This window comes from Peromyscus leucopus, chromosome 5 (genome assembly GCF_004664715.2).
Source record: "Peromyscus leucopus breed LL Stock chromosome 5, UCI_PerLeu_2.1, whole genome shotgun sequence".
NCBI classification, from domain to species: domain Eukaryota; kingdom Metazoa; phylum Chordata; class Mammalia; order Rodentia; family Cricetidae; genus Peromyscus; species Peromyscus leucopus.
In genome coordinates, this window is record NC_051067.1 from 63,551,307 (window position 1) to 63,566,141 (window position 14,835).

General features: G+C 45.3%; 1 protein-coding gene across 1 annotated transcript in view; it reads left to right on the forward strand.

Moving 5' to 3' along the window:
• The first annotated feature begins 201 nt into the window (after window positions 1-201).
• Window positions 202-14,835, forward strand: part of Optn (optineurin) — a 43,009-nt gene continuing 28,375 nt past the window's right edge. The window contains exons 1-3 of the mRNA XM_028891860.2: window positions 202-384; window positions 10,121-10,297; window positions 11,256-11,458. Of these exons, the coding sequence (XP_028747693.1) occupies window positions 10,132-10,297; window positions 11,256-11,458 (369 nt within the window). The 5' untranslated portion in view covers window positions 202-384; window positions 10,121-10,131. The remainder of the gene's footprint in view (window positions 385-10,120; window positions 10,298-11,255; window positions 11,459-14,835) is intronic.

Sequence of the window (14,835 nt, forward strand, 5' to 3'; positions counted from 1 at the left end):
GCCCATTTGGTCTGGTGAATAGTTTATTGTAGTTCACGCCAGGTGCCTGACACTTGGGCTTCCTCTCAATTCACTCGCGCCACATCGCGGAGGTGGATCGCGGGGCTCAGGAGGAGATGCCGAGGGGCGGGGCGTCGGGCGTGGTTTCCCAGGGGCGTGTCCGAGTGGGCGTGGTCTGGGAAATTCCCCGGCTAGGGCGGGAGCGGGCGCTGCGGTCAGCTGAGCGGCGCCCGGTGGGTCGCGAGGCCGCGCGTCACCGTCCGGCTGTCCGGTCGCCGCCCCCCCCCCCGGCCGGTCCCTGGTGGGCGTCGGCATCCAGAGCTCTGGGACTGGGACAAGATGCCAACGAAGCAGTGACCTGAGAGGAGCGGATCCCGGCGACCGGTGAGCCGGGCCGCGGGTGGCGGGCGCTGGCTGAGCCTGAGCGCGGCGACTCTCCCCGGGCCGGCGGGCTCCACTCCATCCTGGCAGCGATTCTCGCTGTTGCCGTCTCCGGGAGCCTGCCGCGGGGAGGGTGACGAAGCTGGGGCGGCCCTCTCGTAGGACGGCTTCCCTGGGAAGGCTTCCAGGGCCCAGGCGGATCCTGACCTGGTGTGAAAGGGCAGCGGGGGATGTGGGTGGGGGGTCTGGGCGGGTGGCGGCCGCCCCAGAGGACCCTCCTCTTTCCCCGGGACGGTAAAACACGGGTTTGGCTGGCCGCAGGTGACTTCCAGTTCAGGCCACCGAGGTGGTTTGAAGGTGACGTCCCAGGTTGATTAGTGATTAAGCAAGCAGTCGGTTCATCATAAGGAGGAAGTGGTTAAAGGTGCTGTCGCAAGGAACGGAGGCACTCTGAACGATGTGGCCCAGGAACAGTAAAGAATAGAGACCCCTTGCCAAAGTGGCACGCTTACAGAAGGGTGCATAAACTGCTGTGTCTATCTGGGAGAGTGTGCTATATCCATGCATGTGTATACACCCCTGTATGTTTGTATGTGTGTGGGGAGGGACGGAGGAGAGAGGGAGGGAGAGAGAGAATATATGAAAATGAATTTAATGAAGCTGAGAACTTTATTTTTGTTTTGTTTTGTTTCAAGACAGGGTTTCTCTGTGCAGCTTTGGAGCCTGTCCTGGAACTCACTCTGTAGACCAGGCTGGCCTCGAACTCACAGAGCTCCCCTCTGCCCCTGCCTCCCCAGTGCTGGGATTAAAGGCGGAGCTGAGAACTTTAAAGGAATGGTTTTTACCACAGGCAGTAAACAAGCCTCACGGGAAAATGAAACCCAGTCCCTGACCTGGTCTCCATTATCAGGACTCCTATGTGCAGGAATGTATGCCAGAGGTGTTTAAGCTTGAAAAGGAAAACCTTAGGGAGAGCCTCAAGAAAATAACATAAGGCAGTATCCTGCCACTGAGCTTTCGCAGCCATCTCCAAAGCTGCCCTTTTACCCAAAGCAGCCTCGCTCTTTTGACCTAGGGAGAGAAGGAGCCCCATTGCCTCAGGGCTGATAATGAGGTAGAGCTGGACCGAGCAGAGGCTGCTGCCAGAGACTGCCTTGCATTTGATTGGACAAGTGAAGTTTCATGGCGGACTGTGTGCGAGTTTGATCTGTTTACACTGAGCCTGTTTGAACAGAACTTTATGTATTGTGTGCAACACCATGAAAGTAACTACAGTTTTTACAACTAGCCTGTAAATTGCATAGTGTGCGTGTGCGCGTGTGTGTGTGTGTGTGTGTGTGTGTGTGTGTGCGCACGCCTCACAAGAGGGTGGGGGGAGTGTCTATATTTGGTGAGACTGATATAAACTTGAAAGGAATTGGTTATTATGAACTCCCTCATTTAAGTAGCACATAGTTTTTCTGACCTGCTGATCCCCAAATCTGCTTGCCTGAATTTTTTTTTTTTAATTATAGAGACTTAGCATGTTAATGAGTTCTTTGGATTTTCTGGAAAACCAAAATCCAAAAGAAAAAAATTAAACTCTTTAAATTTTATTATATTTATTAATTCTCTGTGTGTGCATGCTTGTGTGTTGCATGTGTGTTCACGAAAGTGTGCACGTGTTTGCCACGGTATTCAACATGTGGACAACCAGGAGACAGTCTGTGAGAGATTCATGGATCCAAATCAGGTCACCATGCTTGGCAGGACCTTTACCCACTGAACCATCTTTTTGACTCTTAAAATCTTTTGTTTCGATTTGATTTTTGAGACAGGGTCTCACTATGTCTACCTGACTGGCCTGAAACTCACTTTGTAGACTAAGCTGACCTTGAACTCAGAGAGATCTGCTTTGCTTTTGCCTCTCAAGTGCTGAGATCAAAGGCATGCACCACCACCCTTCCCAAAGTCTTTTTTTTTTTAATTACCTTTATTAAAGCTTTCCTTGATTCTGCTTTGGCATGTGTATGATAACAAGTTACTAGAATATGTGTTATATAAGAATGTCCAGATCCTTTGCAGTGGTAGAGAAAAACAGTTCTGATTTTTAAAATATGGTTAAAAAGGATCTGGATGTGAATACCATAGAACTTCGGGAAACTCATAACAATACTAACATGTGGGGTTTGCGCTAACGCAGCAGAAAGCGGTTTACAGGTGTTGGACTTAAATAGCCCTCATTAGGCTGTGTTTTCGTCTTGTTTCAGCAAACACTCAGAGGCTGCTGTGTGCTGGTCTCTAGTAAGGAAAAGGTGGAGAGGAAGTAGATGGTATAAGACTGGTATAATTGCTGGGAGGGCTGAGGGGCTGGAAATACAAATGGCTTTGAGGTGCTCAGAAGAGCTGCTTCTCCACAAAATGTCGTGTTTGAGCTGGACATTGAAACTGCCCCGTGGGTGTGTGCCAGAGCAAATGGGAGCCAAATATTTTCCAGGCAGAGGACACCGCAGAGACAAGGACACAGAGGCCAAGAATGCATGGAACCATGAGCCCTTTAATGTGGTATTTGTGGCTTGGTGACAGGAGGTGGCATTGATGTATATGGATAAGTAAGCCTGAACATAAATAAAAATAAATAATTCTCCCCAACCTCAAATTGCAGCAGGATCGAAATGAAAAGAGAAGAATGATACTAAAATTCATTCAAAAAAAAAAACCTGGTAAATTTTTTTCTTGTATGCACCACAGTACCGGGGGACACAGCAATAGACAAAATAGGTGAAAATTGAGCATTGCCCATCACAAGCAAAATTAAAGCCCAAGCTTAAGCCTTTAGGGATGGAGAGGTGAGAGTTTGGAAGCATTTGGAGGGAGAAGTGACTGGATTTGACCCCTTTAGATTTGGGAGAAGAGGGAATGGAAAGAAGGAAGTCTTCCTGCCGTGCTCCTGCCTTCGGAAGGGAGTTAAGTCTGTTTCTGTTTCCTGTGTATTAGTAGGTCATGAAATAGCCTTACAAAAAGCATTCCTAGCAAGCAACAGTGAGGCTTCTTTTACTCCAGAAAGAAGATGTGTGTGTGTCCCACCTTCCTTTTTTCACAGAGATAATGGGTTTCGTCGTGTGGCCATGGAATCTACTCAGTCTCCCTTTAATTACATTTATGTATTCATCCTGTCAGTAGGGGGTGTGAGTGCACACATGCATGCTGTGGCACATGTGAGAAGAACTCAGGACAGCATGTAAGAGTCAGTTTTCCCTTCCGACATGTGGGTCCTGGGGGTCAAACTGGCTGATCAGGCTTGACAAGTGCCTTTACCTGCTGAGCTATCTTGCTAGTTTGCTAGCGCCCTTCAGCTCCTTTTGTGAACAGAAACTACAATTTACCTATAGCCAACTAGTGGCTCTCTGCAGGAAACTGGTTTTCATTATTTAAACACTTCCTGCTCTTCCAGAGGACCTGAGTCCTGTTCCCAGTTCTCACTTCAGGCAGCCCCAGCTCCAGGGAATCCAATGTCTCTGGCACCTGCATTCACATGCACATACCCACATATGAACACACACCTACACATACATTTAAAAAAGAGAGACTTCGCCGGGCGGTGGTGGCGCACGCCTTTAATCCCAGCACTCGGGAGGCAGAGCCAGGCGGATCTCTGTGAGTTCGAGGCCAGCCTGGGCTACCAAGTGAGTCCCAGGAAAGGCGCAAAGCTACACAGAGAAACCCTGTCTCGAAAAATCAAAAAAAAAAAAAAAAAAAAAAAAAAAAAAAAGAGACTTCATTTACCCATGGAGGTATGGAACCTGCTAAAACTTCATTCATAAACCTGAAGACTCATCTACACCAGGGAAAAGGACTGAGCTTGTTTTGCGTCCAGTGTCCAGTGGATGGAAGTTGGCATAAGGCAGATAACCCCTGGCACATGGCCTTCTGGCTGTCGGAGCCATCCTGTAATGGAAGAGACAGTGCCTGCTGGGAGTTAGGGATGGGGCAGTCATGGTTCATGTGTTCTAAGCCAGCTCTGTGCGGCCACACACCATGGAAACCACACAGACATTCTTGTATTGAATAAGAAGTCAGAGTAGATTATCTCTAAGGCCAACTCAGGAATGAGATTTATGCCCATGTCTCAGGGTCAGGTCATTACTATAATTACTTGTCCTCAGAATTAAGAATGAGAGTATACATGGTTAGGGACTAGGAAGCTCAGCTAGGGAATAAAGCTGGAGAGTTGCTTCTGACTTTCTACCTTGCTAATTCCTGGTCTTTCTTGTTAGTGAAGTCTTGACAAATCCTGGATTTCTTATTGTATCCTCCCATTGTTAAATATCTCTTGTTTCTTTACTTTGAAGTTGGTCTTGCTGTGTAGCCCAGGCTAGTGTCGAACTTCCGGCAACCCTCTTGCCTCAGCTTCCCTAGTGATGGGATTATAGGCTTGCACCATCATGCATGCCTATAAAATGTTTTAGTTTGTTTCTCTTGTGGTTTTTTTTTTTTTTTTTTTTTTGTCTCATACTGTAGACTTTGATGGTCTGGAACTTACTGTGTATCCCAGGTTATCCTCAAACTCAAGGCATTCCTCCTGCCTCAGCTTCCCAAGTGCTGGCTTACAGGTGTGCACGGTCTTCCCCTTCTCACTAAATATCTTTGCCTGGAAATGATCGACCCAGATCAGCTGCATTTCTATGAGGAGTCCTGGTGTTAGAGGGAACCTTCCAGTAAATGCTCTTTACCGTTTTTTTTGTAATCTCTGAAGATACATAAAAAGATCTGTATGTATTTCTGTGTTTGCTCGGTTGACTGTAGTTTAAGAGGAAGTTAAAGACTTAGACATTGAAGCACCAGTGAGTTGGTTTAACAAGTAAAGGTTCTTGCTGCTAAGCATGATGGTCTGATTTCCATCTTTGGGACCCAGGTGGAATGGAAGGTCAGAAACAAACTGCTGTCTGACCCCACATAGACGGCATGGTGCTTGTGCTCACTCCTGTACTGGTGCGCTCTCCCCCCCCCCCTGTGTCTCATACACACACAGATGATAGATAGATAGATAGATAGATAGATAGATAGATAGATAGATAGATAGATAGATAGAAGGTTGGTAGGCAGACAGGAAGGAAGGAAGGAAGGAAGGAAGGAAGGAAGGAAGGAAGGAAGGATAAAAATATTTAAAGATTTAAGTATTCTCTTACTACATTTTACCAGTAGATATTTCACATGTCCACTGTGTAGTGGTGATCCATATTGATACCTTTAAAGTATTCAAAAATCCTGCAGTGTCCTTTGAGTCTCCCACTGTTATTTCAAACTGCTTTTAGTGAAATGGTGGTAGTATTTAAATGCTCCAATTTGCAATATATGCTATCTTCTAATTCACCAGGACATTTGAATTATGGAATTAATTTTCCTAACACCATTCGACAACAATGTGACTAGACGCGTATATGTTTGTGAGAATGGTCAGTGTAATGGTGGGGCTGGCAGGGGCCAGTGGGGTGAGGGGTACTGGGCATGCCTGTGTTGAAGGGTGGAGGTAGGACTGGGATCTTTCTAGAAAGTTAAGCGTACATTTTAGAGTTGCAGAGCTGAGACCTATGAGGAGCATTATCCAGTGATGAGTCAGTAGATGGTCTGTGGAGGCCAGGTGGCTCCCAAGGCCACACTCAGCTGTTAGTACAGCTGATTCTTCTGCTGTCTCACCTAGGACAGCCCTGTTTTCTTCCAGCGTCCTTGTGAAATCTGGCGACCGGAACCAGTGAGAAGTATTGATGGAACAGTTGGAACCAAGGCCAGTCTGCTGTCGTTTCGTCCGTAGGCTTAGTGAAGGTGCAGATACGGAGGTCAGGAGGAGAGCAGTCTTCAGGACAGTCTCCTCCCTTCCCACTCCCCACCCTTCTCCCTTTGCCCCTTCCTCCTTCTCGGCTCTGCTCTTCCCCCTCCCTTCTTTCCTTTTCTTCTGATAAAGCCATGAAAGAGATAACTTGTTGCTGGCTTTAAGTGTGGTGGCATGCCTGTTAGCCCAGCACTGAGGAGGCTAAGGCAGGAAGTTTACCAGTTTGAGGCTAGTCTGGGCTACATAGCTAGTCTCTGTCTTAAAAGAAAAATAGATTGAGAGATGTTGATTTACACATATAATAAGGTGGAACTAAACACATCTTCTAGATGTCTATTTATTACTTTTTAAAAAATCTGTTGAGATGGGCATAGAGGCTCATCTTTGTCATCTCAGCACTCAGCATGTGGAGGCAGGAGGATCACCATGAATTCAAGGGCAATCTTCTTTACATAAGGCCAACCTGGGCTATAAAATGAGACCTTGTCTCAAAAAGCAAAGATAAAAACAAAATCAAACGAGTATGTTGGGTGTAGGTATAGCTCGCTAGAGTGCTTGCTAGTATCCGTGAGTTCTGTACCTGGTACCAACTTCCCAACACACACACAAATCTGTCAAGTGTTTCTATGAATTTTGCAGATTAAATACCTCAGAAAAATTTACTGCTGCTCCAAAAACTTCCATTTTCTTATGAAATGTTATCACCAACATCATTATGTGCAGAGATAAAAATTATAATTGATTTTTTTCTCTTCTACATGTATGTATATAGATGTTCACCATTTCTGAAATTGACGTCAGCCATCTTCCTTGATTGCTCTCTAGTTTATATATTGAGATAGGCTCTATTCATTGAACCTGGAACTCCCAAATTCCAACTAGTCTAGCTGTCCATCTTGCCCCCAGGATCCCGTCTCTGCCTCCCAAATGCTGGCATTACAGGAGGCCACCATGCCTTTCTGACTTGATATGGGTTCTGGGGATCCAAACTTCAGTCCTCAAGTTTGTACAGGGAGCATTTGATCTTCAGACCATTTCCTCAGACCCTTTCATTGATTTTGCAGGGGCAGGTTTTCACCATATAGCCCACAATGGTTTGAAATGTGTGATCCTCCTGCCTCAGCATCCTAATGCAGTGGATATGTGTGCATCATCATACTCCGTTGCAAAAATGAATTTTATGAAAAGTCATAAACATTGGGCTTAACCCAGAAAGGGTACAAGAAAGGAATCTTAAACCAATTCAGTTAGGTAAAACCCACATCCGTACATGAGGCTCACAAGTGAGCCATGCTTTGTCAGTGAAATTGCCACCTCCTCGTGGACTTCATGAGATGCATTTCTTCTTAGCAGATGCTTTAAGTAATGCAGCCAGCCTGCTCTCCCCATCGGTGCTAGCACTGTGATTTACCCTCAAGTTCTTCAGACTGGAAGCAGTGGACCAGACTCTTGATTTTAGAGAGCCTGTGGAGAGCCCAGCATCCTGCCTCCTATGGACATAGAAGGCAGCCCTCATTCTGTGCATCTGGTCTTGGCCTCATATGTGGGTATTAAGCATGCACACTACACGCTAGAGAGGGTGGTTCTCCTACCTGTCAGAAGAGGGACTGATTTCATGTATAATGGAATACAACTCACGGAGCCACACAGGCACCGTAACCATGACGAGCTGGCAGTCCGAGAGCAATGCTTTCTCCCCTAGTTAGAAGGATGATTGTGTACCAGGTTTGTAGCTCAGTGAGTGGTAGAGCACTTGCCTAATATGCCTGAAGCTCTAGATTCAATTCCTATTAAGTGTGGCAAGGGGCAGCAGGGGGAGTGCTCACCAACATGAGCTCATGTGCCTTCTTCATCCCAGGCCTTTTTGTGGCACCAGTGGCTGCTTCATCATAGTTGTACGGCAAGCATTATCATTTGGTGCCATTTGTTACATAGATAGATTTAAATTTATCTTGTAATTATAAGAGGTAAAATGTTAAGTTTTTTTTTTTAAAAAAAAAGTATGTGTATGTGTGTCTGTGTGAGTATATACCATGTATGTGTGTGTGCCTGTGGAGGCCAGAAGAGGACTTCAGATCTCCTAGAGCAGAGGTTACAGGCAATTTTGAGTCAACTGACATGGATGCTGGGAGCCAAAGAGGAGCAAGTGCTTTTAAATACTGAGTTATCTCTCTGGGCTTGAGTCATTTGTCCTTTGTAGAATAGGGCAGTGTGTGTGTGTGTGTGTGTGTGTGTGTGTGTGTGTGTGTGTGTGTGTGTCTGTCTGTCTGTCTGTCTGTCTGTCTTTGTATTGTTTTATGATCTATCCACATCAGTTCATGATAGTTAGCTACCATTTTCATGAAGATGAGAATTTTTGCCTGGAATGTGTGTGTAGCCAGTCATTGGAAAGATGTCTGTTTGACTGAGTGGTAGGTAATAAAGAAGTGTGTTGTTATTTGTTTTTGCCCTTTTTGAGGGGCCTGCCACCCAGCTCCCAAATAAATCACACACGGAGGCTTATTCTTAATTACAAATGCCCGGCCTTAGCTTGGCTTAGTTTCTAGCCAGCTTTCCTTAACTTTACATTATCCCATCTATCTTTAGCCTCTGGGCTTTTCTTGTTCTCTTACTTCTGTACATCTTACTCTTACTCTGTGGCTTGCTGGTTGTGTAGCTGGGTGACTGTCCCCTGGAGTCCTCTTCCTGTAACTGCTAGATCACCCCGCTTTCCCAGATTTCTCCTTCTATATATTCTCTCTGCCTGCCAGCCCCACATATCCTTTCTCCTGCCTTGCTATTGGCCAGTTCTTTATTAGGCCATCAGGTGTTTTAGACAGGCCCAATAACACAGCTTCACAGAGTTAAAAAATGCAACATAAACAAAAATAACACAGCTTAAAATATTCTACAGAGGTAGAATTGACATTTACTCTTATTTGTGTGTTCTCATTGACACGTCTATGAAGTAAAGCCATAACGTAGACATGTTTTCAGGATACACAGTAGGTATCAAGCTGCTTTAGTGTTTGTGTGTGTTCACTGATAAATATCATACCAAATCCTCAATAAAAATAAAACTTTACTTGCGCCTTTTTTTTTATTATAAGATGGGTCTTCGCTGGGCGGTGGTGGCGCACGCCTTTAATCCCAGCACTCGGGAGGCAGAGGCAGGCGGATTTCTGTGAGTTCAAGGCCAGCCTGGGCTACCAAGTGAGTCCCAGGAAAGGCGCAAAGCTACACAGAGAAACCCTGTCTCGAAAAACCAAAAAAAAAAAAAAAAAAAAAAAAAAAAGATGGGTCTTCACATCAGCCTTGCTATGCGCCACACCTGCTTCCTCGCCTGAAAGATCAAGGTAGGGAGTGTCAGAAAGAAAAAGAGTAGGGCATGCCCAGTAGAGTGTTTCAGCATGTACTAAGCCTAAGAATTGCCAAAAATAAACATTACCTCCCATTCCTTTTAATCCAAGACAAAAAGCAAGATTTTTAATAGCTTTCAATAAATATAAAACATTCAGAGTTTAATAGTTTTCAATAAATAAAAAATAGAGATCTTAATAGCCTTCAATAAATGTATAAATGAAGATTTTAATAGCTTTATTGAAATTTATCTAATTCCTAAACAATTCACTCAAACTCAGGAGATTTGACCTTAAAAGATTTCAAGGGATTTATGAAGTGATCCTTCACCAAGGCTACAGATATTATCCTAATCATTATCACATCCTATGCTTCACATCTCATTTCCAGTTCTGCCCCTTTCTACACATGGTCCCATGGAGGTGGCCAATGCAGCTGGATGTTTAAAGGGAAAGTCTTCACAATGCAACTGAAGGGAGAGCCAGCAACCTTGGGAATAACTACTGCTCATTGCTAATGGATTTATGGGCCTTTCCGAGGCCTGTGGCAGACTGGCGACAGCTATGATTTTAGCTTATGGCTTTTCCATAGGACCTGTTACCATGTCCCATCAACCTCTGAGCTGCCTGACTGAGAAGGGGGACAGCCCCTGTGAGACCCCAGGAAATGGACCCCCCAATATGGTTCACCCCAGCCTGGACACATTCACTCCTGAGGAACTGTTGCAGCAAATGAAGGAACTCCTGGTTGAGAACCACCAACTGAAAGGTGAGCAGGGATGTCATCTGGAAGCACAAGACTTTGAGCAGGGCTACAAGGCTTTTGGTTTACATGTTTTCACAGGTCAGACTCAAAAGTGCTCTGTTTAGGGGCTGAGAGTGTAGATGAGTAATAGAGCGCTTGCCCAGCATGTGCGAGCGAGGCTCTAGGGTGGATCCTTACCACTACACAAAAAAGAAAAAAAGAAAGAGAGAGAGAAAGTATTCCATCTCAGAAAATAGTATAATGACATTTAGCCCATTTAAAAGGCAAAAGAGAGGCACTTCTGTGATTATAATTAGGTGTAAATATTGCTTGTCAGGAGAAAGCATTCTAAGCTAGGCATGATGGTGCAGGGCTGTATCCTAGCTCCAGAACAGAGACAGGGATTCCAAGTTCAATGCTGTCATGTGCTACATAGCAAGTTCAAGGCCATCCTTGAACTTGCTATGCTTTGTTTCAAAGGAGGGATTATATTCTGATATCTCAAGCTGTGGCTAATTAATTAAACATTGTAATCAAAGAATGATAGGACTTTCCTCAGTCTTCCAGACTTCTGATCATTAACAGGAATTTATATCCCCAAATCAATTTTATTTGGGGGATTTTGTTGTTTTGAGACAGTGTCTCATGGAGACCTGGATGGCCTCCTGCTCGCTATGTAGTGGAGAGTGACCTTGAACTCATCATCCTACCTCTTGCCTCCCAAATGCTGGGAATACAGTTACGAGCCACCATGTCTGGCCTTTCTTGTGACCTTTAAGGACTAGCAGTGGTGTCCTAGTTTGTCTGAGCAAACTCTACTCACATGGCTATAGCCTTTTTCCTGCTGATGCGCCCAGCCCAGGCCACTGGCGCTGTGTAGATCCACAGCCCCAGGGGATTGAAATGGCCAGAGGGGAGAGCTGACTCATGAAATTCCATCCATTCCCTGGTGGGTGACTCCCTCTCTCTGAACCCCAAACAGAAGCCATGAAGCTAAATAATCAGGCTATGAAAGGGCGATTTGAGGAGCTTTCGGCCTGGACAGAGAAGCAGAAGGAAGAACGCCAGTTGTTTGAGACCCAGAGCAAAGAAGCGAAGGAGCGCCTGATGGCCTTGAGTCACGAAAATGAGAAACTGAAGGAAGAGCTTGGGAAACTAAGAGAGAAATCAGAAAAGCCATTTGAAGTGAGTACGTGAGCCACCGTGGTTTGATTTTCTTAGTGTGTGCAGTTGTGTGACAGAACCCTCCCTGGGGAAATATAATCTACACATCTACTCACTCCAGATAGGAATCCCATGACAGACCAAAGTACGGATACCACCCGAGTCCAGCTTGGTGAACCAATGAGTTTTATTAGGGTTACTTACAGGAGTATGGGTGAGTGGCTACTTACAGGAGCAGAAATAACTCAAAGTCAGCTGCACCACCAAGGCCCACCCCAACACGGGTGACAGCTCACAAAAGCTAAGAAACCTGCAGCACACTGCACAGCCTTCAGCAGCTCAACCAGCTGGAGAGTGTCCTTTGCCAGCGACTGGTCTGAACCTCATCCAGGCGCCTTGGCTGGCTTCTACTTTTCTCAGATAGCCAGTCTGGTCTCAGGAGTCATCTTGGTATTTCTCTTCTCTTGTTGTCTTTCCAGCTCAGCTCCCTTCAGTCAGAGGAGGACTCTCAGCTTTTATTGCTTACTCTGGCAGGGAGGGACCTAGTAAGAGCTGGTTGATTTCAGGGACTTCCTGAAGCTATTTTGGGTTGTTCACCTTTCTGTTTAAAGAGCTTTCCTGCAGGAAGGAAATTTTCTGTCCAGGAGGAAACTGTTCCACAGCAGAAGTAGAACCTTACTGGTCCGGACTGTGGTTCAGGCTGGACTGGTGTTTTATATGGTCTTGGAAGCAGTGTGGAAACACTGGCTGGGTCATATATAATCTCTGTTGGGGAGGGATATTGATAAGGGCAGAGATGAGATGGCTCAGTCTGTAAAGTACCTGCCATGCAAACATGAGGACCTGATCTCCAACATCCATGTAAAAGCTGGCATTTGTAAATTCAGCACCAGGAGCCAAGACCGTCAGATCGCTGAAAGTCATTGGCCAGCCAGCAAATCAGTGAGGTCCAGGCTCAGTGAGAGACCTCGTCTCAAAAAGTAGGATGCAGAGTCATCTAGTGATCTAGGAACACCCCAGTGTCGACCCCTGACCTCCATAGAAAACACCCTCATGCATGTTCACCTTCATGCACATACCCACATAAACATACATGCATACATACCAATATGATATATGTTTGTGCATGTGCATATGTGTGTATAGATAGATATCTCACAAGCAAACCCGAATTTGTAAGATCTCATACAATATAGTCCAAAGATAATTCTGGGCTTTGCATGGTGGCTTACAATGTAATCCCAGCACTGGAGAGACTGAGGCAGGTGACTCAAGAGCCCACAGCCAGCCTGGACCACATAGTGAGTCCCAGGCCAGGCTGGGTAGTATGGGACTCTCTGTCTCAAAACAAAAACAAAAACAAACCTAAACTAAAAACATATTCAGGTTATAAATCAGTGTTTCATATTTATTACAATGGTAGGTCAGGGGCCGGAGAGATGGCTCAGAGGTTAAGAGCACTAGCTGCTCTTCCAGAGGTCCTGAGTTCAATTCCCAGCAACCACATGGTGGCTCACAACCACCTGTAATGAGATCTGGTGCCCTCTGCTGACATGCAGGCATAACACTGTATACATAATAAATAAATCTTTTTAAAAAATGGTAGATGGACCTCTGCCTAGAGCCATCCAATTGTTAATTCTTGGTTTATATCCTTGATATAAAATTAGATTTTACAAATGGACCTTGGAATGCTTACTTTTTTGACCTGTTATCCTTTTAAGTAGTGATGATTCCCTTTACAGTTTGCTTTTGAAAAATGACTCAGGAGTGCCACGCTGTGATATGGCACACTGACTGCTGGGCTTCCGTGGTTGAAGAGGAAAATGGTCACATTTTGGTTAACCCAAAGGTCCTGTGAAATTCATTCATCCCTGAGAGTGCATGTCAGGGGTACTAATAAAGGACAAACCCGAGCACACTTGATCCCAGCTGGTCCTCCACCACCCCAGGTGACATCTGGGTGACACCTGCCATCCATTCCTTCCAAACCTCATACTTAACCCTTCCAAGGATGGAGCACTGAGATTTCTGTTTTTGTTTTTTTAAGCTTACTATCTAAAAATCCATTCTAGGACCATGTGTAGTGAACTGGTACATTCCTGTTATCCCAGGATAACTCATGAGACAGAATCAGGATTACCACAAGTTGGAGTCCAGCCTGGGCTGCATAGCAAGGCTCTGTCTTAAACAAACAACAACGATAAAAACAAAACAAAAGCAAGTATGGCAATGTGAGTTTGTACCCCAACACTAGATGGGGGTGGGGGGCTCCCTAGCTAGTCAGCTTAGCTGCAGTTGTGACGGCCAGGTTCAGTGAGACAGTGTCTCAAGACAATAAGGTAAAAAATAAAAAGAAATCAAAATAAGGTGGGGAAGTAATTGACAAAGATATCCTGACATAGCCTCTGGCCTCCACACCCACATGCATGGGCAAGTGCACTTGTACACATGCAGACATCATACACATGTTCAAAAACAATAAATTCATGCTAGGGCTGGGGTGTGGCTCAGTGGTAGAGCACTTGCCTAGCATGCACAAGATCCTGGGTCCAATCCCCAGTAATGAACAAAAGACAACAAAGAGGGTTTTAAGAATTCTATAAACTATAATTAGAGAGGTAATAAAGTTAGGAAGGGGGCGTGAAGCATGGCATCTTGTACATCGAGCTAGGGCTTTCCTGAGGAGGGAACAGGGAGGCCTGAAGGTCATAGAAGAGACTATGGACTATGGGGTGTCACATTTTCCTTCCGACCCAAGAAGACTGAGGCCAGGACTTCAGAGAATGTGAGGACCACACCCCTAGTGATCAGTGAATGCAGATGAGTCTGTCCTCCCTGTGAAACAAAGCCCCCCCATCTCAACAGGCCATTCCCCATTGCTGTCATGTGTGTCATTACAACAGGGTCAACTCAACATGTGACATATATTTCACATGTGTGCATTACCAATTAATGTGTATTATTGATTCTATATAGGCTGAAATCTAGCTTTTCCTTAATCTCTGAGGTTTTGTCATCTTCTTTCTCTCAGGTTTACTTTTTTCAGTCTTAGAACACCAGCATAGAGTAATCATATACCTGGCAGCCAGCACACTGGGGGACTGGAGAGCCGTCTCTGAGCCAGATACACTCTTGGTGCTCTGGCTTCTGACTGCACCTGTGTGTGTGCGTGTGAGGGGGGGGGTGGAGGTGGAGATAAGTAGGTGTTTGTGGGGAGGGAAAAAGACAGAAGGTTGTGTTTTAACAGCTCTTGGTCCTTGTTTTCTGAGATTTTTGAACTACAGTGTCCGAGTACATCATTGTCAGAGTCTGGTTGGTTATTTTCAGGATTTTAACTTATGCTTCTAGCATGCTGTGGAAGCTTTCTTTCTTGTCATTAAGTTATTTTAAATTTT